At 33.0% G+C, this 17,971-nt stretch overlaps 1 protein-coding gene and 1 long non-coding RNA gene across 3 annotated transcripts; both read left to right on the forward strand.

Annotated features, from left to right (window-relative positions):
• Positions 1-10,082: 10,082 nt before the first annotated feature.
• Positions 10,083-11,374, forward strand: LOC136066556 (uncharacterized). Its single transcript, XM_065771030.1, is given in 2 exon segments — positions 10,083-10,583; positions 10,974-11,374. Coding segments are annotated over 2 exon segments (852 nt in total). The 5' UTR covers positions 10,083-10,132.
• A 670-nt stretch (positions 11,375-12,044) lies between these two features.
• LOC136066538 (uncharacterized) lies at positions 12,045-14,621 on the forward strand. 2 transcript variants are annotated; one of them, XR_010628046.1, is made up of 4 exons: positions 12,045-12,314; positions 12,498-12,649; positions 12,769-12,913; positions 14,433-14,621. It is a non-coding gene; the product is annotated as an uncharacterized LOC136066538 (long non-coding RNA). The 2 variants fall into 2 exon arrangements; XR_010628045.1 differs by having other exon boundaries at positions 12,045-12,649.
• The last annotated feature ends 3,350 nt before the right edge of the window (positions 14,622-17,971 follow it).

Genomic DNA, 17,971 nt, shown 5'->3' on the forward strand with positions numbered 1-17,971 from the left:
TCTCCTTCCCTCATCTTCTCATCTCCCCACTACCCTTTACATTAATATCATTCTTCATATTTCCCTTCATCTTTCTCTATTTTTGTCTCTTCTTATTCACACCCTCTTACCATAAATTTGTCACTGTCTCTTTCATTTTATGCATAGTTTTTTCTTACAAAAAAAAAAAAAAAGGTTCTCTCTCTCTCTCTCTCTCTCACACACACACACACACAAAATTTTTGGGTGGATCTTTATTTTTTATTTTTCTTGCATCTTCGCTTTAGGTTGATAATTTTTTTATATTCTTTAATCTACTTTAGGTTAATGCAATTCAGTTTTTTTTTTTTTAATGGTTGTTTTTTTTTTTCTCTTTCTTTAATTGTTAAATGTTATCATATTGCGTTATTCTTTAGGTTAATGCAATTCAGTTTTTTTTTTTTTAATGGTTGTTTTTTTTTTTCTCTTTCTTTAATTGTTAAATGTTATCATATTGCGTTATAAAGGATTAAATATAAAAATATAAAATTATTCTACTACATAGCATAATTTGGACAATTTAATTTGGTAGTTATTGTAATTTGATAGCATGATTTTTATAGTGCTCAATTTAGATGTTACACTATGAGACTTTAATCATTTTTGTTTATTTTTTAATCCTTTGTGGTAGACAAAGTACTCTTAATAATTGAATTAGAAGTACTCTATAATGCTATTTATTTAGAGAAAAGCAAAAGTTGGCTAAACAAAAATTATTGGATGAGAGACAAATTTTATCTTTCACAATTTTACTTTAATTATTATTATTATTATTTTATAACAATGCATATATAGAAATTTATTTCATAGATTTTGCTAATAATTGTTTATTTGATAATATGTTTTGGGTGGACGAAATTACAATTTCTGCAAAGAAATAACCTTAATAGATTATAAACAATAAATTGTTTTCCTAATTGGTCCAATTAATCATAGTTAATTTTTATTAAATTTTTTAGTTACTTTTTTCAGTGTTGTGGATTGTAGGCAGAAAAAATAAGTTTGAGAAATTTTGTCTAAAACTAAAAGAATAATTTCCAAATTTTATATTCTTTTTAATAATTTACAAGATGTTATAAATAACTTTTATTAAAAAATAAATATTTTTGTTAACTTGCCTTTTGAATTTTTGAGAAAAATTGTATTTTTTTTCATTTTAGTACGACAAATATTATTAAATTTATGATTTATGATTGTTTCTATATTACATTTACGTTTATTCTTATAATAAACAAAAATATAATTACAAAATACATTACTCTTTATTAAATTAGTTTAAATTGTATAAAAAAAATTTAATAAAACTACCATAAAAATAATTATCATACGTAACGCGCAGGTTCACGGCTAGTGATATAATAAATCCCAACTCAATTATCAAAATGCCCAAAGAACAAAACAAAATAATTATATAAAACGTCATTATTTTTTATATATAGCATACCTCATCTGCATGGCCTGGAAGATCTAGTTTCAACTTTTGTGTTCGGATATCCCAAACCTAAATGATTGTAACAAATTTACAACAAAAGGTTATGGATATATCCATCCTTGGCAACACTAATAAGGCATCAAGATGTAGATACTCTAATGTGAAGGGTTTACACACATATAATTCCTAGTTAATATTAAAATGCACCAACACTTTCTTTTTTAGCTCATTCTTACTTTTCCTGCCTTCACCGTGTTCTCATTGTTCATACCATGCAGCTACATTTCAGATGGGACTCAAAAATTTTCTTGGATTTGATGTGCCATTCGTTGAATCAATTTCTACTGCCTCTTTCATTTTTCAGATGATTCTGGGACTGCTGAGCCAGTTAATGGTTAACTGTCTAGCATCTTTTCTTCCTAGGACAACTTTTATGTAGCTTAAGAATATAGCATATAGAGTTTATTGAAAATGTTAATTTGAGGGAACTTTACCATTTTTGAGATTGTATAAGGTAATTTATCTTCAGCGTTTATCTGAAATTTTGATTGTACAACCCCTTCAATTCAGCGTGCATGTTTGTGGGGGGAATTTTAACTTGAACTGTGACTAGCCTTTGTTATATTAATGAATGCAGAAGAGATGTGACTTAGTTTAACAAGAGCCCATTAAAGTGCTTTAAGATGATTAACAAAGTTAAAAATGCCAGCATCCTAATTTAAAATTACAGTTAATGTCATGAAACACCACGTGTGTGTTAGTCCCATCTGCTGTTGAACACTTGCACATGCACCCTTGCCCACCCATGGCCCTCCAATGAAAGGCAACAAGGCTGCCTTTAATGCCACAAAGAATTCATCACCCAGAATAACATCAAAGTCATCCAACTATCTTTGCCTCTGAGTTCGCTGTTTTGATTTTACTTGGGCACTTGCTAACTTTCATCCCAAGCTGTTGGACCATTCAATCAACCTGACACTGACTTGCCCATAGGCTTTAGCCCCACACACTAGGCCAGCACCAACCAGCCCATGCCAACTTTATTTCCCACACAACATTCACTTACCCACTATCTTGTGCTTGTATCTAGCATTACTCTCCCTCATTTCCTCTCTCTCTTAAAGCAATCATAATATGAATAATACATGTTATTAATATGTTAATTATCATTAAATATCCTTCCCTAATTTATTATATTATTACTAGATGTTACATGAGTAAGTTGTATCAGAAAAAGTACCATTGTTTATCTAGTGATTAAACTAGTAACACATTAGTATAATCATGCAATGCGTGGTAAACTACATAATAATTTGTGACTTAAAGAATATATTCCTTTCATTTTTTTTTTTTTTTATATATAGAAATTATGTAAGAAAGATTATCTTAAATAAAGTTAGTGGGTAAAATAATTAATTCATAAGAAACCTTTCTTGCTACCTCAATGAAAAAAGGATGGAGAGGGAAGAACGATGAAGCTTTGTAAAATCTAGAATTTACTTCTAAAATTCCTAAAATTTGTCTTGCCACCGAACCATTTGTGCCAATTGTTTGGGTATACAAAATGGATCCTACGAAGTACACATGAGGGTATACAAATTTCATAACAAAGTTTATAGGCATCGGGATATGATTTCATAACATTTATTTTAGCTGTATTTTCTTCAATGCTTTTCTGTTCTTTTTTGTACGACGGAGGATTGTCAAGGTAATGAGCAAGTGTACCAAAAGTGAGACAAGGTGTGGGATAGGAAGGAAAACTAGGAAGCAGAGGTTGATCATCTCCTTGTACTACTACTGCAACAACAACAAGTATAAGCATAATTCATTCCAATATAATCAAATTGTGATGTAGGATAGAATCTACTATTTAATTTTTGTAATTTATTATTTTTTGTATTTTTATGTAATTTTCGTTATTTTAGGTTTAGGGCATTTTATTTCCTTGTTTTTAGGTGTTTTTCATGCTTTTTAAGTCAAATTTGGTTCCTATTATGGTTAGGTATTAATTAGGAGTCATTTTAGAACATATTTTCTTATCCGTCAAGTTTTTTGGAGCCCTTAAAATAGGTCCCTAAATCTCTAAACGTTTTCCATAGATTATGATTAATAAAACACAAACTTTTTGTCAAATTCTTTCTCTGATAGATTCCAGTTTATTTCCTTATGGATTTAGGGAACCCCTCCTGAATTCTAGTTTATCCACAATATCAGTTCGTATCAAAGTCTTGACATATCCTAATTTGATGGCTAACTGGTGAGACGGTGACCACCACAACAACGACGGTGGCAATAACGTCGACAACACAGTCCTCTCTAGGGCTGAGTTCCTCAAGTTTCATGAAGAGACTCGAGATGAGAATCAACAATTTTATTAAAAGAGTCAACAAATTATAGGCAAAATCCAGCAAAAGATTGCTGCTCTTCTTGCTAGGAAATCATGTCACAACAACAATGTTCAATATATTCAAAGACGCACTCCTAATTACAAGAAAATTCCATTCTTTGATAGAGATATATGTAAATTAGATTTTATTGACTGGCTTCTTGATTTGGAGGAGTATTTTAATTTTTGGAAAATTTGTGATAAAGCGAAGGAATGTTGGGAAGACATTCAAATCGATAGAAAGTGGCGAGGTAAGCATCCGATCTGCTCTTGGCAAAGAATGAAAAATGTATTAATTGATTTATGGTTTCCTAATGACTATTATGATATACTATATTATACAAGTGTTGATTATAAATCTGTACATTCATATGAATAGAACTATATTCAAAATATGAAAGGTCAACCATAAAACCAAAATTATCACAGCCAAATCCATGTGTTAAGAAAAGAAAAGGATTTAAGGGTTGACAAGAAGCAGCCTATTTATAAAGAAAATTTTGAAGTGGTTAAAAATAAATAAATAAATAAACAAGACTTGCAACAAGTTATTGAATTGAAGATTGAAGATACCACTTGTCAAAAATTTGATGAATATGTCAAAGAAAAGAAAGTTGAGTTGATTGTGGATAATGACAAAAATAAAGAGATGGTAATTATTGAGAATATTTAGAAAAATCCAATTGTGGTTAAATATGAGGATAAGTCCACAACTCACAATCTCCAATTTTTGGTTAATTTGTTGAAGATGACTACACAAGCATGCATGCACACACATTGAAATAGACACATCTGTTTATGAAGTAACTTCACATGTGAAGTCATTCAAACATATTCACATGGAGCCAAAAGAAGCAGTAAAAGACATTTCAAAAGCCACATGACACTATTAGCTTTCCATGTCAAGAGATTCCAAGGTCAAGTAACACAAGAATGCCCCAATAAATTGGAAACTTTATATAAGTCCATTATCAAGGTAATGGACTTATAGAAAGTGGAAACTTTCTGTAATGCCCCAATAACATCTTCAACGTGCTCTGATACCCCCCCACCCCCCCAAAAAATCAATTGAACTTCTGGCATCATTCTTGCCCATTAGGCCGAACCATGGAACTCTCTCTCTCTCTCTCTCTACAACATCAATTTTCTATTGATCCTTTAATTTTAACAAATACAGTATAATAAAATTGAGATTATAATACTCAATTTTATGTAGAAGAATATTCAATCTCTAAATATAAATACAATCTCATTACAAAAAACTAGAATCCTGTGAAACCAGTAACACAAGGAGATTTCCTCCTAGAGAAAACCCATAAGTTGTCTTCTTTGTGTGTGTCTTGCAAAATAAAAAACAACTCCTTCTTATCCCCCCATCACAGCTTCTCTAGCACTAACTCTTTCGCTGCATGCTACTATCTAAAGATTCTAAACACATAAACACGTTGGACCGTTGGTTTTGAACGAACCACCTGTGTTCTCCTGATTCAATAATAATAAGGAGAGTTGATGCGAGATGTGACCTACTAGCCACCGACAACCGACAACCGACAACATAAGTACCTTAGGTAGCTTAGGTTCCATGTCTGGTCTAGACAACAAGTTGTGGTGCACTCAAAACAATCTCACACTCAAGCCCACTGATAAAGTAGATTAACAATCCAAATCTTCAATTAATATCCATGCTGACCAACACAGCCCAGAGCTCTCAAGTTTCTTACTAGACATAACCTTAGTCTACATATCAAACGGATTTTTGTCGTTCCAACACTTTTCTCCAAAACATCAATGGTTTCTCAAAAACTAGCCATAGCCAATAGCATCCCAAATCAATATGCTTCTAATGAGATTGATACATAGCATTCTTACTCAAGTCTAATGTCCTCTAATTGTCATAATACAACCCCCACAATAAAAGTGAACAAAAGCTCACTTAACTATATTTATTTGTCTATATAATCATTTAAAAATTGATTAGGTTCACCAAAACTCAAGCACGCCTTGGATTTCTCTCAAACATTTGGAGATCCACTTGCCATTGATATTTGCCAAGATTGACCATAAATATCCTAACTATCCTCTTCGCATGAGCAAAATAAGGGCCTATGGAAACCATAGCATACATCAAATTACCGATTGCAAAGATGTAAGGAATCATTTCTAGGTCTTCTTTCGCTTTCATGATTTTATGGGAAAAGATCTTCTATTCAGGTTGAAATGACCACTAAAAGATAGGTGTATAAACTAGCTTAGCATGGTTTATGCCTCTCAAGTATTCTTGACACGTTTTTCTTGTGACAACAGGAAAATTCCTTTATTAGTCATAAGAACCTATATAGTACATACTACTATATTTGTATATACCCTATTTTGCATTTGTTCTTTAACCTAAAATCAAGGATAAAAGGGTAATTTTGCAATGTAAGACAAAAGCTAATTACAAACAATATCATAATTTCTAACAATCAAAACCGTGCCTTAATATTGGAAATCAAACCACCAAATCACAAGATCAAACCACACAGGTGTCAACAAACAAAATCTATATATTACTAAAAGCCGAAACGTAGCGTTTAATGCTGCTATTCTCACATTACGCCACATCAGCTGTCACGTCATTTTTTTTTTTTTTTTTGTAATATAATTTTTCCTACAATTTTAAAATGGTTTTACAATTTTCAGCCCTATAAATCCCAGCCCTATAAATGCAGCCCACTATTTATTTATTTACTTCCACTATCACCCCATAATAAATCCAACCCACTATTTATTTATTTACTTCTACCACATCATTATCCTATTTCTTTCTAATTTTTCTCTAATTTTTTTACATTTACTTTTTTTTTTATAAATATTTTCACTTACCCTAACCTTTCTCCCTCCCTTACCTTTTCATCTTTCCCTTTCCTTTTCATCTTTCCCTTACCTTTTCATCTCCCCACTACCATTTACTTTAATATCACTCTTCATCTTTCCTTTCATCTTCTCTTATTTTGTCTCTTCTTATTCACACCATTTCACTATAAATTTGTCAATCTCTTCCCTTCTCTGCATAGTTTTTTCTCATAAAAAAAGGTTATTTCTCTCTCTCTCTCTCTCTCTCTCTCTCTGTTGATTTTTTATTTTACTTTCATCTCTACTTTAGGTTTATAATTCTTAACTAATTTTCATAACTTTTTGGAATCAACGTTTGGTCTGTATGATGTCATTGATAAATCTTTGTTGTAGAAAGGATATAATGGTGAAATACTTCAGTTCCCTAGGATTTCTTGTAGCTGTGTTCAGCCTTGTACCTATAGAAGGCCAATGTAGCTGTGTTAAGAGAGATGGCCTCGCTGTTAAAGAAAATTTTGACTTACTAATGCAACCTAAATTTGCCGTTGCTATCATTGAAGAGGATGTAATTGTTACGGTTCATAGGAACTGACGATGCTTGAAGTGTGCATGAAATTAAAGGCTATAGGGGAGAGATGGCCTCGCTGTTAAAGATTATTTTAAGTTACTAATGCAACCTGAAATTGCCACTGCTATCATTGAAGAGGATGTAATTATTACGGTTCATACCAACTGACCATGAATCATGTATATATCATGTATATGTTGTAAATAAAATACTAATATCACATATATACTCTTGCAATTCTGCACAATTAATCTCTTTGTTTATTGTGTTTCAATGTTTTTTGAATATAAAGGATGTCAACAATATTGATCTTATGAGAAAAGTTACATAAAATATTGAGATTTTAATTTTTTTTTATATATATTAAAATCTACTAAAAATGCTTTTTAAATATTTAAAACCTTTCTATTTTTTATATTACTGACGTGTTTAACAAAAAAATATAAATAAATTATTGACTTTATACATTCATCTTTGGTGGTTTAACATTATATATAATTTTACCTTTACATATTTGTCTACTTTAATTTAGATGCTTATAACTAAATAATATTATCAATGAAGAATAAAACAAAACCAAAAATAATGTCTATACATATCTATACTATATATAATAATGGAGTTTTGTAATAAATTTTATAAAGTTCTTTATGCACTACATCTTTAGCATCTTTTCTTTTCTTTTCTTTTTTTTTTTGGTATTTATTTGCAATTCTTACTTTGTTCAACTTTTCATCTTCTTCAATTATTGTCTTTTTAGTTCAATATTTCATCCCCTCCAATTTTTTATTTTATTTTAATTTTCATTTGATTTTCTTTAGATTTTAAAAAAATTTCCATTATATCTTCTTAAATTCAATAGTTTCACTTCATTCAACATTTCATCTACTTCCACCCTTTCTCTTCCATCTTGATTTTCATATAAATTTCTTCTTAATTACTTCATTTACACCTCTCTCCGCTATTTTTTCCAAGTTATCCACAACAAAAAGGTCAATGCTCTCTCTCTTTCTCCAATTTTTTTCTCTTTTGGTTGATTTTTTATTTATTTTTATTTTTATTGTGTCAACCACTTTTTTTTTTTTTTTTTTTTTTTTNATTATTGGATTGAAAAAAAAAATACTCTATCACAAGTATGCACGCAGACAAGTGCCATTAATCTGCCAAGCAACCATACCTCCCTGCAGACTTGCTTATCTGCAAAACAAAGCAAATTCCCAAAAAAACTAACAGCATATGCATGGCTGATGCATAGGAACAAGTGTAGCATTATGTATTTATGTTCAAATATATTATAGTGGCCCTAGAAACTATAATGACCAAACTTCTCAAGCAGTTTGCGAGGAAAGACACCAACTTAGTGGCCAGCCATAACTTGGCTGCTAATCGTATCAGCATTTGAGGATATCAAACCATGTCAACATGGGTTGAAGTCGTAGCCAGGGGAAAAGCGGCTATAGATCATTAAAAAAGACTGAAGGTGATGAAGAAGAGAAGTAGAGAACATAAAAGCTCACCTTCCGTGACCAAATCTCTAAGCAAAATCGATATCACAAGACATTTTTTTCCCTGTTTGAAGGCAAAAGATGGAGATCACAAGGTTGATGGAGGTAGAAACATAATCTGTAAGTAAATCTGAAATGTGAAAGAGGAACTTAATTTGGAATTGGTAAATACTTGTTCTCATACTGTTAAAAGAAACAACAATTCTTTAAAAGCTATGGTTAACTAAAGTTTAGACTTGAGGTGGTTATGAAGAAGTATGTAAGAAAGTGAAGTCGCTATAAGCATATTAGTTCATATGTAGCATGTGAAGGATGAGGTAGGGTCACTGGTTAGATATTTTTTTGCTAGGTAAGTGCGGGGGATGAACTCCCGAGCAACAGGTCACTTAGGATCCCAGGTACCAACTCGACTGCGGTGGTGGGTCACCGGTTAGATTGAAAGAATGCTTTATCAGAAAGCACATTTCACTAGCTGCTTGGTTGTTTCTTCAAGTTTTGCATTTAATTCTTGACCCAATTGCATAAACATTTGCTTCCAACCAAAATGGGCCTTACCATCTAAATTTATAAATATGAGGTGACCTCATGGCACAGACTAGTCAACAAAAGTGTGTTAAGTTGCAAGGCCTGAGTCACTGCACAGACAAGTCAACAAAAGTATACGCGTCAAGAATACACACACACAAAGGAGACTCCACATCTACATCCTTCATATTCCATAGTATTTTATTTTCTATATATTTCCACATCCTTCAAAAGTGGTACAGAATAAAATTTTGTTAATCTGAGTTTGTTTTTATCCTGAAAATATTATATTAACCGCTTGCAGGCACTTATCCATTACTTGTAATTGAGTAGTAAATATAATATATAGGGTCACTACTTAATTTAAAACTTAAACTTATGAGTTTGGACCAACTATATTATAGTAACTACTTACTCTTTTTATTATTATTTAGTGTGAGACTTTACTTACATGTGTATACCCAACACAAACATTAGCAAATATCCATGGTTCGTTCGTCCTTCCTTTCTAGTTTGCTTTTGATTAACATATTAGCACTGTAATTGTTTTTCCTCCATCAATATGCAAAAGTTTGAGCAAAAAGACCATGATGTGAAATTACCTACTTGCATCAAGATTGGAAAAGTTCTATTCTCAGAGTTCAAACCGGTAGGGTAGATGTACCACCTGCCAAAATAAGTGTTCGTTATACCACAAAAGTTTACCTCTAGGACCTGCTAAGAAAGAATTTTCTAGGTATTGCAGATTTGCACAGAAAGTGGAAAGGTTATTTCATCCAATAGATTTCTTGTAAACACTTGTTGTGGAACATAATTTCTGCACTGATTATTTGCCACTTGGTGGAGTCTTTTAATTAACAGGAATGGATCCAAGGCTTTTTGAGGCAATTGCAGGAAATGACAAAAACGGCTTCATCAATTTAGTTCAAGAGAATGATAACTTTCTCGAACAGAGAACAGTTAGTTCCAGGAGCACAGTGTTACACTTGGCATCTAGATTTGGACACATCGAATTAGTAATGGAAATTTTGAAGTTGCACCCCATGGTTGGTGCAGAAGATATTAAGTTGGAGACACCATTGCATGAAGCCTGTCGTCAAGGGCATACTGAGATCCTAAAGTTACTACTGGAGACAAATCCCTGGGCTGCTGTCAAGCTTAATGCTGATAATCGGAGTGCATTCTTTATTGCATGCTGTCATGGCCATTTTGACCTGGTGAAGCTGCTTTCGAATCAGTCCTGGCTGCCAGGGTTAGAAGATGAACGATTTGTTCCAACATGTCTTCATGTGGCTACATCAAGAGGGCACACAGGTTGGTAGCACACTCATCTTGGCTAAACTATGCAAATTCACTCTTAATAAAGACTTAGAACTAATCACAGATTATTTAAATTTGCATGTATAATTAAGGTAGGACTATCAAGGAGTAGGTAACCAAGGAAAAGAAAAGATAATTAACTTCAATTTACTGCAACACGAGAAAATATCAAAAAAAGTCCTAAGGCCTCCACTTGTTTTTGTTTTTACATTATATATGTACTACAGATAGAATAGATACAATATATAGATGAGAATTTACTACTCCTTTCTTCTTAGTTCTGAGTGAAAGGAGTCGGTCCTGTGTATATCTTTGGAGATGGGAGACTCTTAATTATCATCACCTATTTCCATTTATACTATAAATTCATACTTTGTTTGTCAGGTGTTGTTAGAGAGTTATTAAATGTGCTCCCACATTTTGTCTGGAAGGTTGATGGGAATGGGTATTCTCCATTGCACCATTTTTGTAACAGTAGGCACCTGGAAATAACAAGAATGCTCCTAAAGCTTAGCGCAGACCTTGCGCTGCAGTTCAGTAACACGGGCTACATGCCACTGCACTTGGCAGCCATGAATGGAAATACTTTAATTTTTGAAGAATTTGAGCAGATGGCTCCCATATCCTTTCATCATCTCACAAGACAAGGAGATACAGTCTTTCATTTAACTGTGAAATAAAAGCACTATGGGGCTTTCATGTGGCTGGTGAGTGCCTTCCACAATACTGATTTCTTCCACCGTCCAGATCAATATGGTAACACTCTTGCATCTTGCAGTCTCTAGACGATGCTCTAAGGTAAGAAAATTAAGGTCACACACTCATATGTATATATATATATATATATATATATATATGATACAGTAATTATAGTTGCGAAATTTTGATGAACATGCAATATGATAATGGATTGGATGGTACAAGGCATACATATATTCTGGCATTTATTAATGCTCTTTATCATCAAATCAAGATACCAATCAGTTTTTGGTGTAGCCGAAAATTGAACTTCAAATCTTTTATATAAGCATCAGAAATTTTACTAATTGAGCTAACTGGAACCCACTTAACTTGATTCAATAGGAAATTAAACACATTCACTGTCCTTAGGAAATTACCTCATATGATCCACCACCAATAATAGATGCTAGCTCCTATAAAAAAATCAAATAATCTATATCTATATAATACTAAAAGCTGAAGCGTAGCATTTAATGTTGCTTCACTCCTGTTGAGCCACATCAGCCGTCATGTCATTATCCTTCTATTTCCTAAATTTCTCCTATAATTTCAAAATATTTTTTTTCTAAACTTTTCCCTTAATTTTAAAATACTATAAAAAAGAAAATAATTTCTAGCACTATCTCAACCACAAAGTCCAATTTATAGCTTTAATTATATGTAACTTATGTTAGTGTTGTCCACCATAAAGCCCAAACCTACATGTATCTTACGTTCAACCCAAGTCGAATAGTATTTACTCTTTAACGCCAATGTCTTTTGGTCTCCCCTCCTTTTGCTCTACCTGTCTTCACAGTTTCAAAATTTCAGACCTTTAGCTTTCTAACGTCAACCTTTATCTCTTCCAAAGACAGTTTCAAAACTTCTGACTTTCAGCTTTCTATCGCCAACTTCTTTCTCCTTCAAATACACTTTCAAAAATTCAGACTTTCAGCTTTCTAATGCCAACCTCTCTCTCTCTTCCCTCCTTCATCTCTTCTTCAGGTATCTCCGAATCTCAATTGTAAATAAAATGAAATGGATATTGTAAAATAATTTTCAATTGAGGATGCGTTGATGGGTCTCCATGGTTATTGAAAATTGATTTGAGAAGATTTTATTTTATTTTATTTTTTGGTGAAATTATTTCAATAGTGTTATTTGTCTATTGTGAATATTTCGACGCAGTGGCTTAGGCTCTAGGAAAAAAATATGCAGGAAATTTCAGAGATTCGACAACCTAAAATCCCAATGTAAATACTACAGACTACCTCTGGTAGTCATCCAACAGCGTTCGACAGCCCCAAAATCCCAGTATAAATACCCACAAAAAGCCTCTGGTAGTCTTCTAACATCGTTGTTTCAATTGTTTATTAATGGATTGCCTACAATGTATTTGATTGTAGTTGTAAATTTTGATTTTTCATTAATGGTCTACCTACAATGTGTTTGATTATAGTTGTCAATAACGTTCACACTACTCTGTTTCAAAAAAAATCCTCTTGAAGCAACCAAGGTTTAGAAGATGGGAAACTTCAAGTCTTGAAGGATGGTCTTTCAAGTTAGTCAAAGGTGATTCAAGTGGGAGGAATTGGTGGATGAAGGTACTACTATTGATAATGCCTCTTTCTACATTTAGATTGACGTTCCATTCCTCAATATATTTGTCTCTATCAATATATGTTGTCAATACATCATCTGTTTTTATGTACCTTGGTCAAATTATTGATTAAACTAATTAGACACTTCCCAAAAAACTTAGCACCAGAAGCCAAGAAATCAATGCCTTCTCACAGAAATCTATTGAACCTGCTCTCAATTTGCTTGATTATCTTTGTTCTAGAACAAACATGTTGGTCCAATAGACGTGAATACCAAACAACAATACAACACTTATTGGATGTTTGGATTTGTTGAAGTCTACCATCAAATGACAAAACATTTGCTATCCATGAATTGATTCTCACCAAAATTTATCGATTACAGGGCTGCAATCTTATCGCCTATAGTTTCAAACAATTTGTTAAACTGGATTTGGTTTGTTATTCACTTATGATTTCAACAATATTTAATTCATGAAAATTGTGGCTATTTAAGTTTTCTTATGAATTTTTTTTTTCAATGGCAGATTATTATTTTCTTTAACTATGAACTTTGTTTCCCCCAACCCCCCTTTTTTTAATGGCAAATTATTATTTTCTTTAGTTTATCAATACTATGAACTTTGGTTTTTTCCCCTTTGTTTCTTAATTCCTTTCAAAGTTTTAGAAGAGATGCTTGAATCAAATGTGTTTGATTGGGTTTTACAGATTTTGTAGATTAGCTTTGACTTTGGGAACATTTTTTTTTTTCTATTTCAAACCAATGCCATTTGGGTTCTAAAGTTTTTTCCCTGTATATCACATCCTTTTCTTGAAGAAAGTCACTCTCAAAAGATTTTGGTTGGTAAGTGATATATATATATATATATATGTGTGTGTGTGTGTGTGTGTGTGTGTGTGTGTGTGTGTGTTTGTGTGTGTGAATTCTATTGACAGAATTGTAAAGCCTTATATTACTACAAAGAATATCCTCCTAACATGCAGCTGAATCAGCCTAATATAGCCTTTTTCTTTTTATTCGTTCAATTATTATAAAATGTATGGAATGTAGGCTATTTAAAAAGAGAATTTTCAATTTTCCTTATATGACAAAAAGCTTTCAGTTCCGCTTTTGAAGCTTTTATTTCTTTTGCATGCTTAGAGTTTTACACATTGATTTTGTTTCAGATTTGTTCACTTTATTGAATTAACATCATCTTATGTTGATGTTGTTTGATGATGTGCAGTATTATAAGATATCAAAATCCAAGAAAGTCTAAGATCTTTTTTATTTTTTATTTTTTATTTTGGATTTCTACATAGTAAGAGCACATAAATATGAAAGACAAAACCTACACGTATTATGCATTTTAGTGAGCAGGAGCTTTGTGCGTTGAATACGACCTTTTAATGAGCAAGATGATGTTAATTCAACTTAATTATAAGACCTAAAGTGAGTTAGGTTGCTTAGATTATGTGTAAATGTGATTTTTACTTGAAATCACTTTTGACAACTTTCTTACTTAAAATTGTTGACGTGCAGGTTTAAAGAAAAGATATAAGATTCTAGAAGGAGAATGCTTGGATCAAGATTGTCATAGCATTGAGCAACTGTGATAGTTACTGTTATTGGCTTATGTGTAAATTAAATGCCTAAAATAGAGATAGATGTGGCAATAGTGTTTATTGAAATTCTTGATAGTGTCTGATTTGCAAAATAAATTAAAGCAAAAAGTGGATTTGTGTAGAGAGGCTGCTGTATGTTTTTTTTTTGGTTGGTTGTTGTTGCAAAATTGAATTTGAATTTTGGCTTTGAGCCAAGTAAACATACTAATGATGCCAAAATCGTATCACGTATAAATGTTGCAATCCTCTTTGCAAATAGTTTCCCCATTGTCTTTAATGTTGCTTTAGTTTCAAACATTACACTTTTGTTTTTCTTTTTTCTATTTTTCGGTGGGCAAATCAGTCTCTCACTTATTATTTTAGCTTTTTCTTTTAACTTTTAACGTAACATTACAATTTTTTTTTTCTTTCTCAATCTCTTCTCTTCCTTTTTCTTTTTCTTGGTGGGCAAATTAGTCTCTCACTGATTTCTTTAGTTTTTTCTTTTAACATAAGGTTGGTTAATTATCCTTTTATTTAACTATCCCGTGCATCGCACGGGTTAGCGACTAGTTCAATTAAAAGATGCAATTACTGTCCTAGAAGGACACCTAAGTAGTAGGGGGCTCAGATTAAGAAATTTCTTTTGGTTGAATTATAAAAATTTCTTTTAAGATTTGAGGGAATGAAACTCTGGCTCAAAACTGGGAGAAAAATGATGCTCTCTTTTATTAGGCTTAAAGGTTAGTATTATTATTAATAAAATATTGATCACACCCTAACAGTTGTTAGTGAATTTTTTTAATTAAATATTATTCCTTGTCACTCATTGCTCGAAAAGAATAGTTATAATTTTTCTACACAATTGAAATAGCAAGCAAAGACAAAGAAGTTGTGGTGATTCCATTATAGATACCCTTATAATTTTTTTTTCCCTTTATTATATTAGGAAAAAAAAATTCTTCTAATTTTTAAGAATGGAGATTTTGAAAAATTGCAATTTCGGTTGGATGGTTTTGGTTTAGGATTAAACTCTAGCAAGGAAAAATCAATAGTTTCAAACAAATTTTAGTTTGGTTATTACCAAACCATTCTCTATTCCACATCCCAAATTCAGCTTTGGTTTCCTTCAACTTCTTGCATACCTTATACAAAGGTGTTCCCTGAAAATTCTTTTTCCAATATCACTTGTTTCATCTCTAGTCCAGGCCTCTTCAAATTTAAATGATCTTTTCTTGTTACACTGCTCTCCTTCAGTAAAGAGCACAACCGGGGAATGATTAGAGCTGGAAGCGGGAATGTGGTGAACCGCAGCTCTAGGGAATAAGACTATCCATCTCTCATTTGCAAAGGCTTTATCTAGCCTTTCCTTAATATTTGCAAGGCCTTCTCCTTAATTGGACCAGGTATATGGGTTGCTTGCAAAGTTGAGATCAATAAGCCCACTATTATCTATCTGGCTTGGGGACCACCAGATGAAGACTTAGCTACCGGTTTACCACCTTTTTTATCTGATTGATTCAAAACTTGGTTAAAATCCCCTATGCACAACCAACCCCCATTAAAGGACTCCCCCACTTTCTCAATTGCTTCCCAGAAAATGCTTACGTCTTGGCGATTAGGGGGCCCATATACCAAGGACATAAGCCAAGGTTTGTTAATAGGATCTGAAAAAATAATGCTATCACCACATTTGCACTTTTATAGATGGTCTCAACCTCTAAACCCATCTTCCGCCCTACAACAATCCCTCCTTTTTTCCCACATGGGTTAACAAAATGCAAATTATAAAAACCAAGTGACTCAAAATATTTTTTAATCTTACTGATGGGAACTTTGGTTTTGGATAAGACTAGCATGTCTGAACCAATATCCCTTATTAAGGCTCTTAAGGTTCTTTTTGCCAAAGCCTGAGCCAAGCCTTGACAATTCTAGGCTAAGATAATCATGTCTGAGTAGGGGGCTTGATAAGGCTTGTCTACCCAGCCATTTTGGATTCTGGGGAACTTACAGCATCATTAGTAGGAATGGATTTAGACCTCAACTCCAGTGGGGAACTGAATCTTCTTTAAACACCTTGTTCTCTTGCTAGTTTCTTGAGTCTCTTCTTTTCATCTACCTTAAATAGCCTGGTGGGTGGATTAACATTTGGTTTTTCTAGGGATTCATGGACCACGACAAACTTAAGTGCCCTTGCTTCTACTTTTGTTAACTTCAAAGCCCTTTCATTAAAGGCCTTCATCCACTTGAACCTTCCTTTTGATTCCAATGGATTGCTCATTATGGACCCGGGGGATTTTAGCTCATTATTAGTTGTCTTCAAACTTTGTCAATGCCTCGCGGTGGTTTGACCACCCATCACAGCAACGCTTGGCATACACTTGCGGGTATGCAGGTCTGGGAGCTCAGGTGCTGTGGAGAAGGGTTGTACCTTTGGTGTGTGACTGGAAAATGAGTCAATTTAATGGATTCACCAAAGGTAAGTGAAGTCGCCACCAATCATTGGGTTTTTCTAAGGTGTAATTGGTCATTTGACTTTATTTGATTTTTTTTTTCCATCTTAGGCTAAGAAAAATGTTGTTTTTCTTAATCTAATGTGGATAGGTAAAAAATATTGATTTTTGAGTTCGGAAATCTAGTTACTTGTGGGGAAGGTGTTAGGCACCCCACAATGCCTGTTCGTAGACAGTCCTTTGTTATACATTTGGTTAATCAAATAAAAAAGGGTTTGTATTTCTTATTTTGTTTCCCATTTAAAAAAAAAAAAAAGTGGCGACTCCTCAGTTTTCCAAAACCCATGATTTTCTAATAAAAACCCTCAAAACCAAACCTTTTTCCTAAAAACCCTTCCAGAAGGGCATCACGTGGCAACGTCCACAAACTGGCGATTTTGTTGGGGATTAGTTAATAGGGCCAAGCTTGACCATATGAGCAGGGGCAATTTTCTGTTTTATTAATTATTTGTTGGACACAACTCTCACATGCAATCCTTAAATTTAAAATTTGTGGTTTGCTTGAATTGTCTAGCTCTTTTATGATCATCTTGCTATGGTTGTGCGTATGCACATGAGGGCATTGGCATGGGTGGATGTGTGAGATTGCATATGTGACTAGTTTGTATCCCTAATTACTTCAAATGTTAGCAACTTGGTCGACCCATTCAATGTACTAAGAGATTCAAGACTATGTAGTTCATTTTTCCATGAGTTTGTCATCTCCTTTATAATTCATTTATATTGGGTTGTACTAATTATTTGCTGGATACAGTCCTTGTGTGTACTCATGTTGGGCGAAGGTGTTGGGTAAGTGTTTGAAAGGAAGTGGGCTGACACTGAGTGAAGCTTCCAAGGCGCCAGTGATCGATTTAGCGTTGGAACAATGTGACAGTTCCTCTGCCCTCTTTGTGGAGCTTATTCCCACCGCCTCGGTGGACTCACTCTCTATTAGGGTGGAGGGATGCCTTCCCGACAAAGTGAC

The sequence above is a fragment of the Quercus suber genome, unplaced genomic scaffold (assembly GCF_002906115.3).
Source record: "Quercus suber isolate HL8 unplaced genomic scaffold, Cork oak 2.0 scaffold_38, whole genome shotgun sequence".
NCBI lineage: Eukaryota > Viridiplantae > Streptophyta > Magnoliopsida > Fagales > Fagaceae > Quercus > Quercus suber.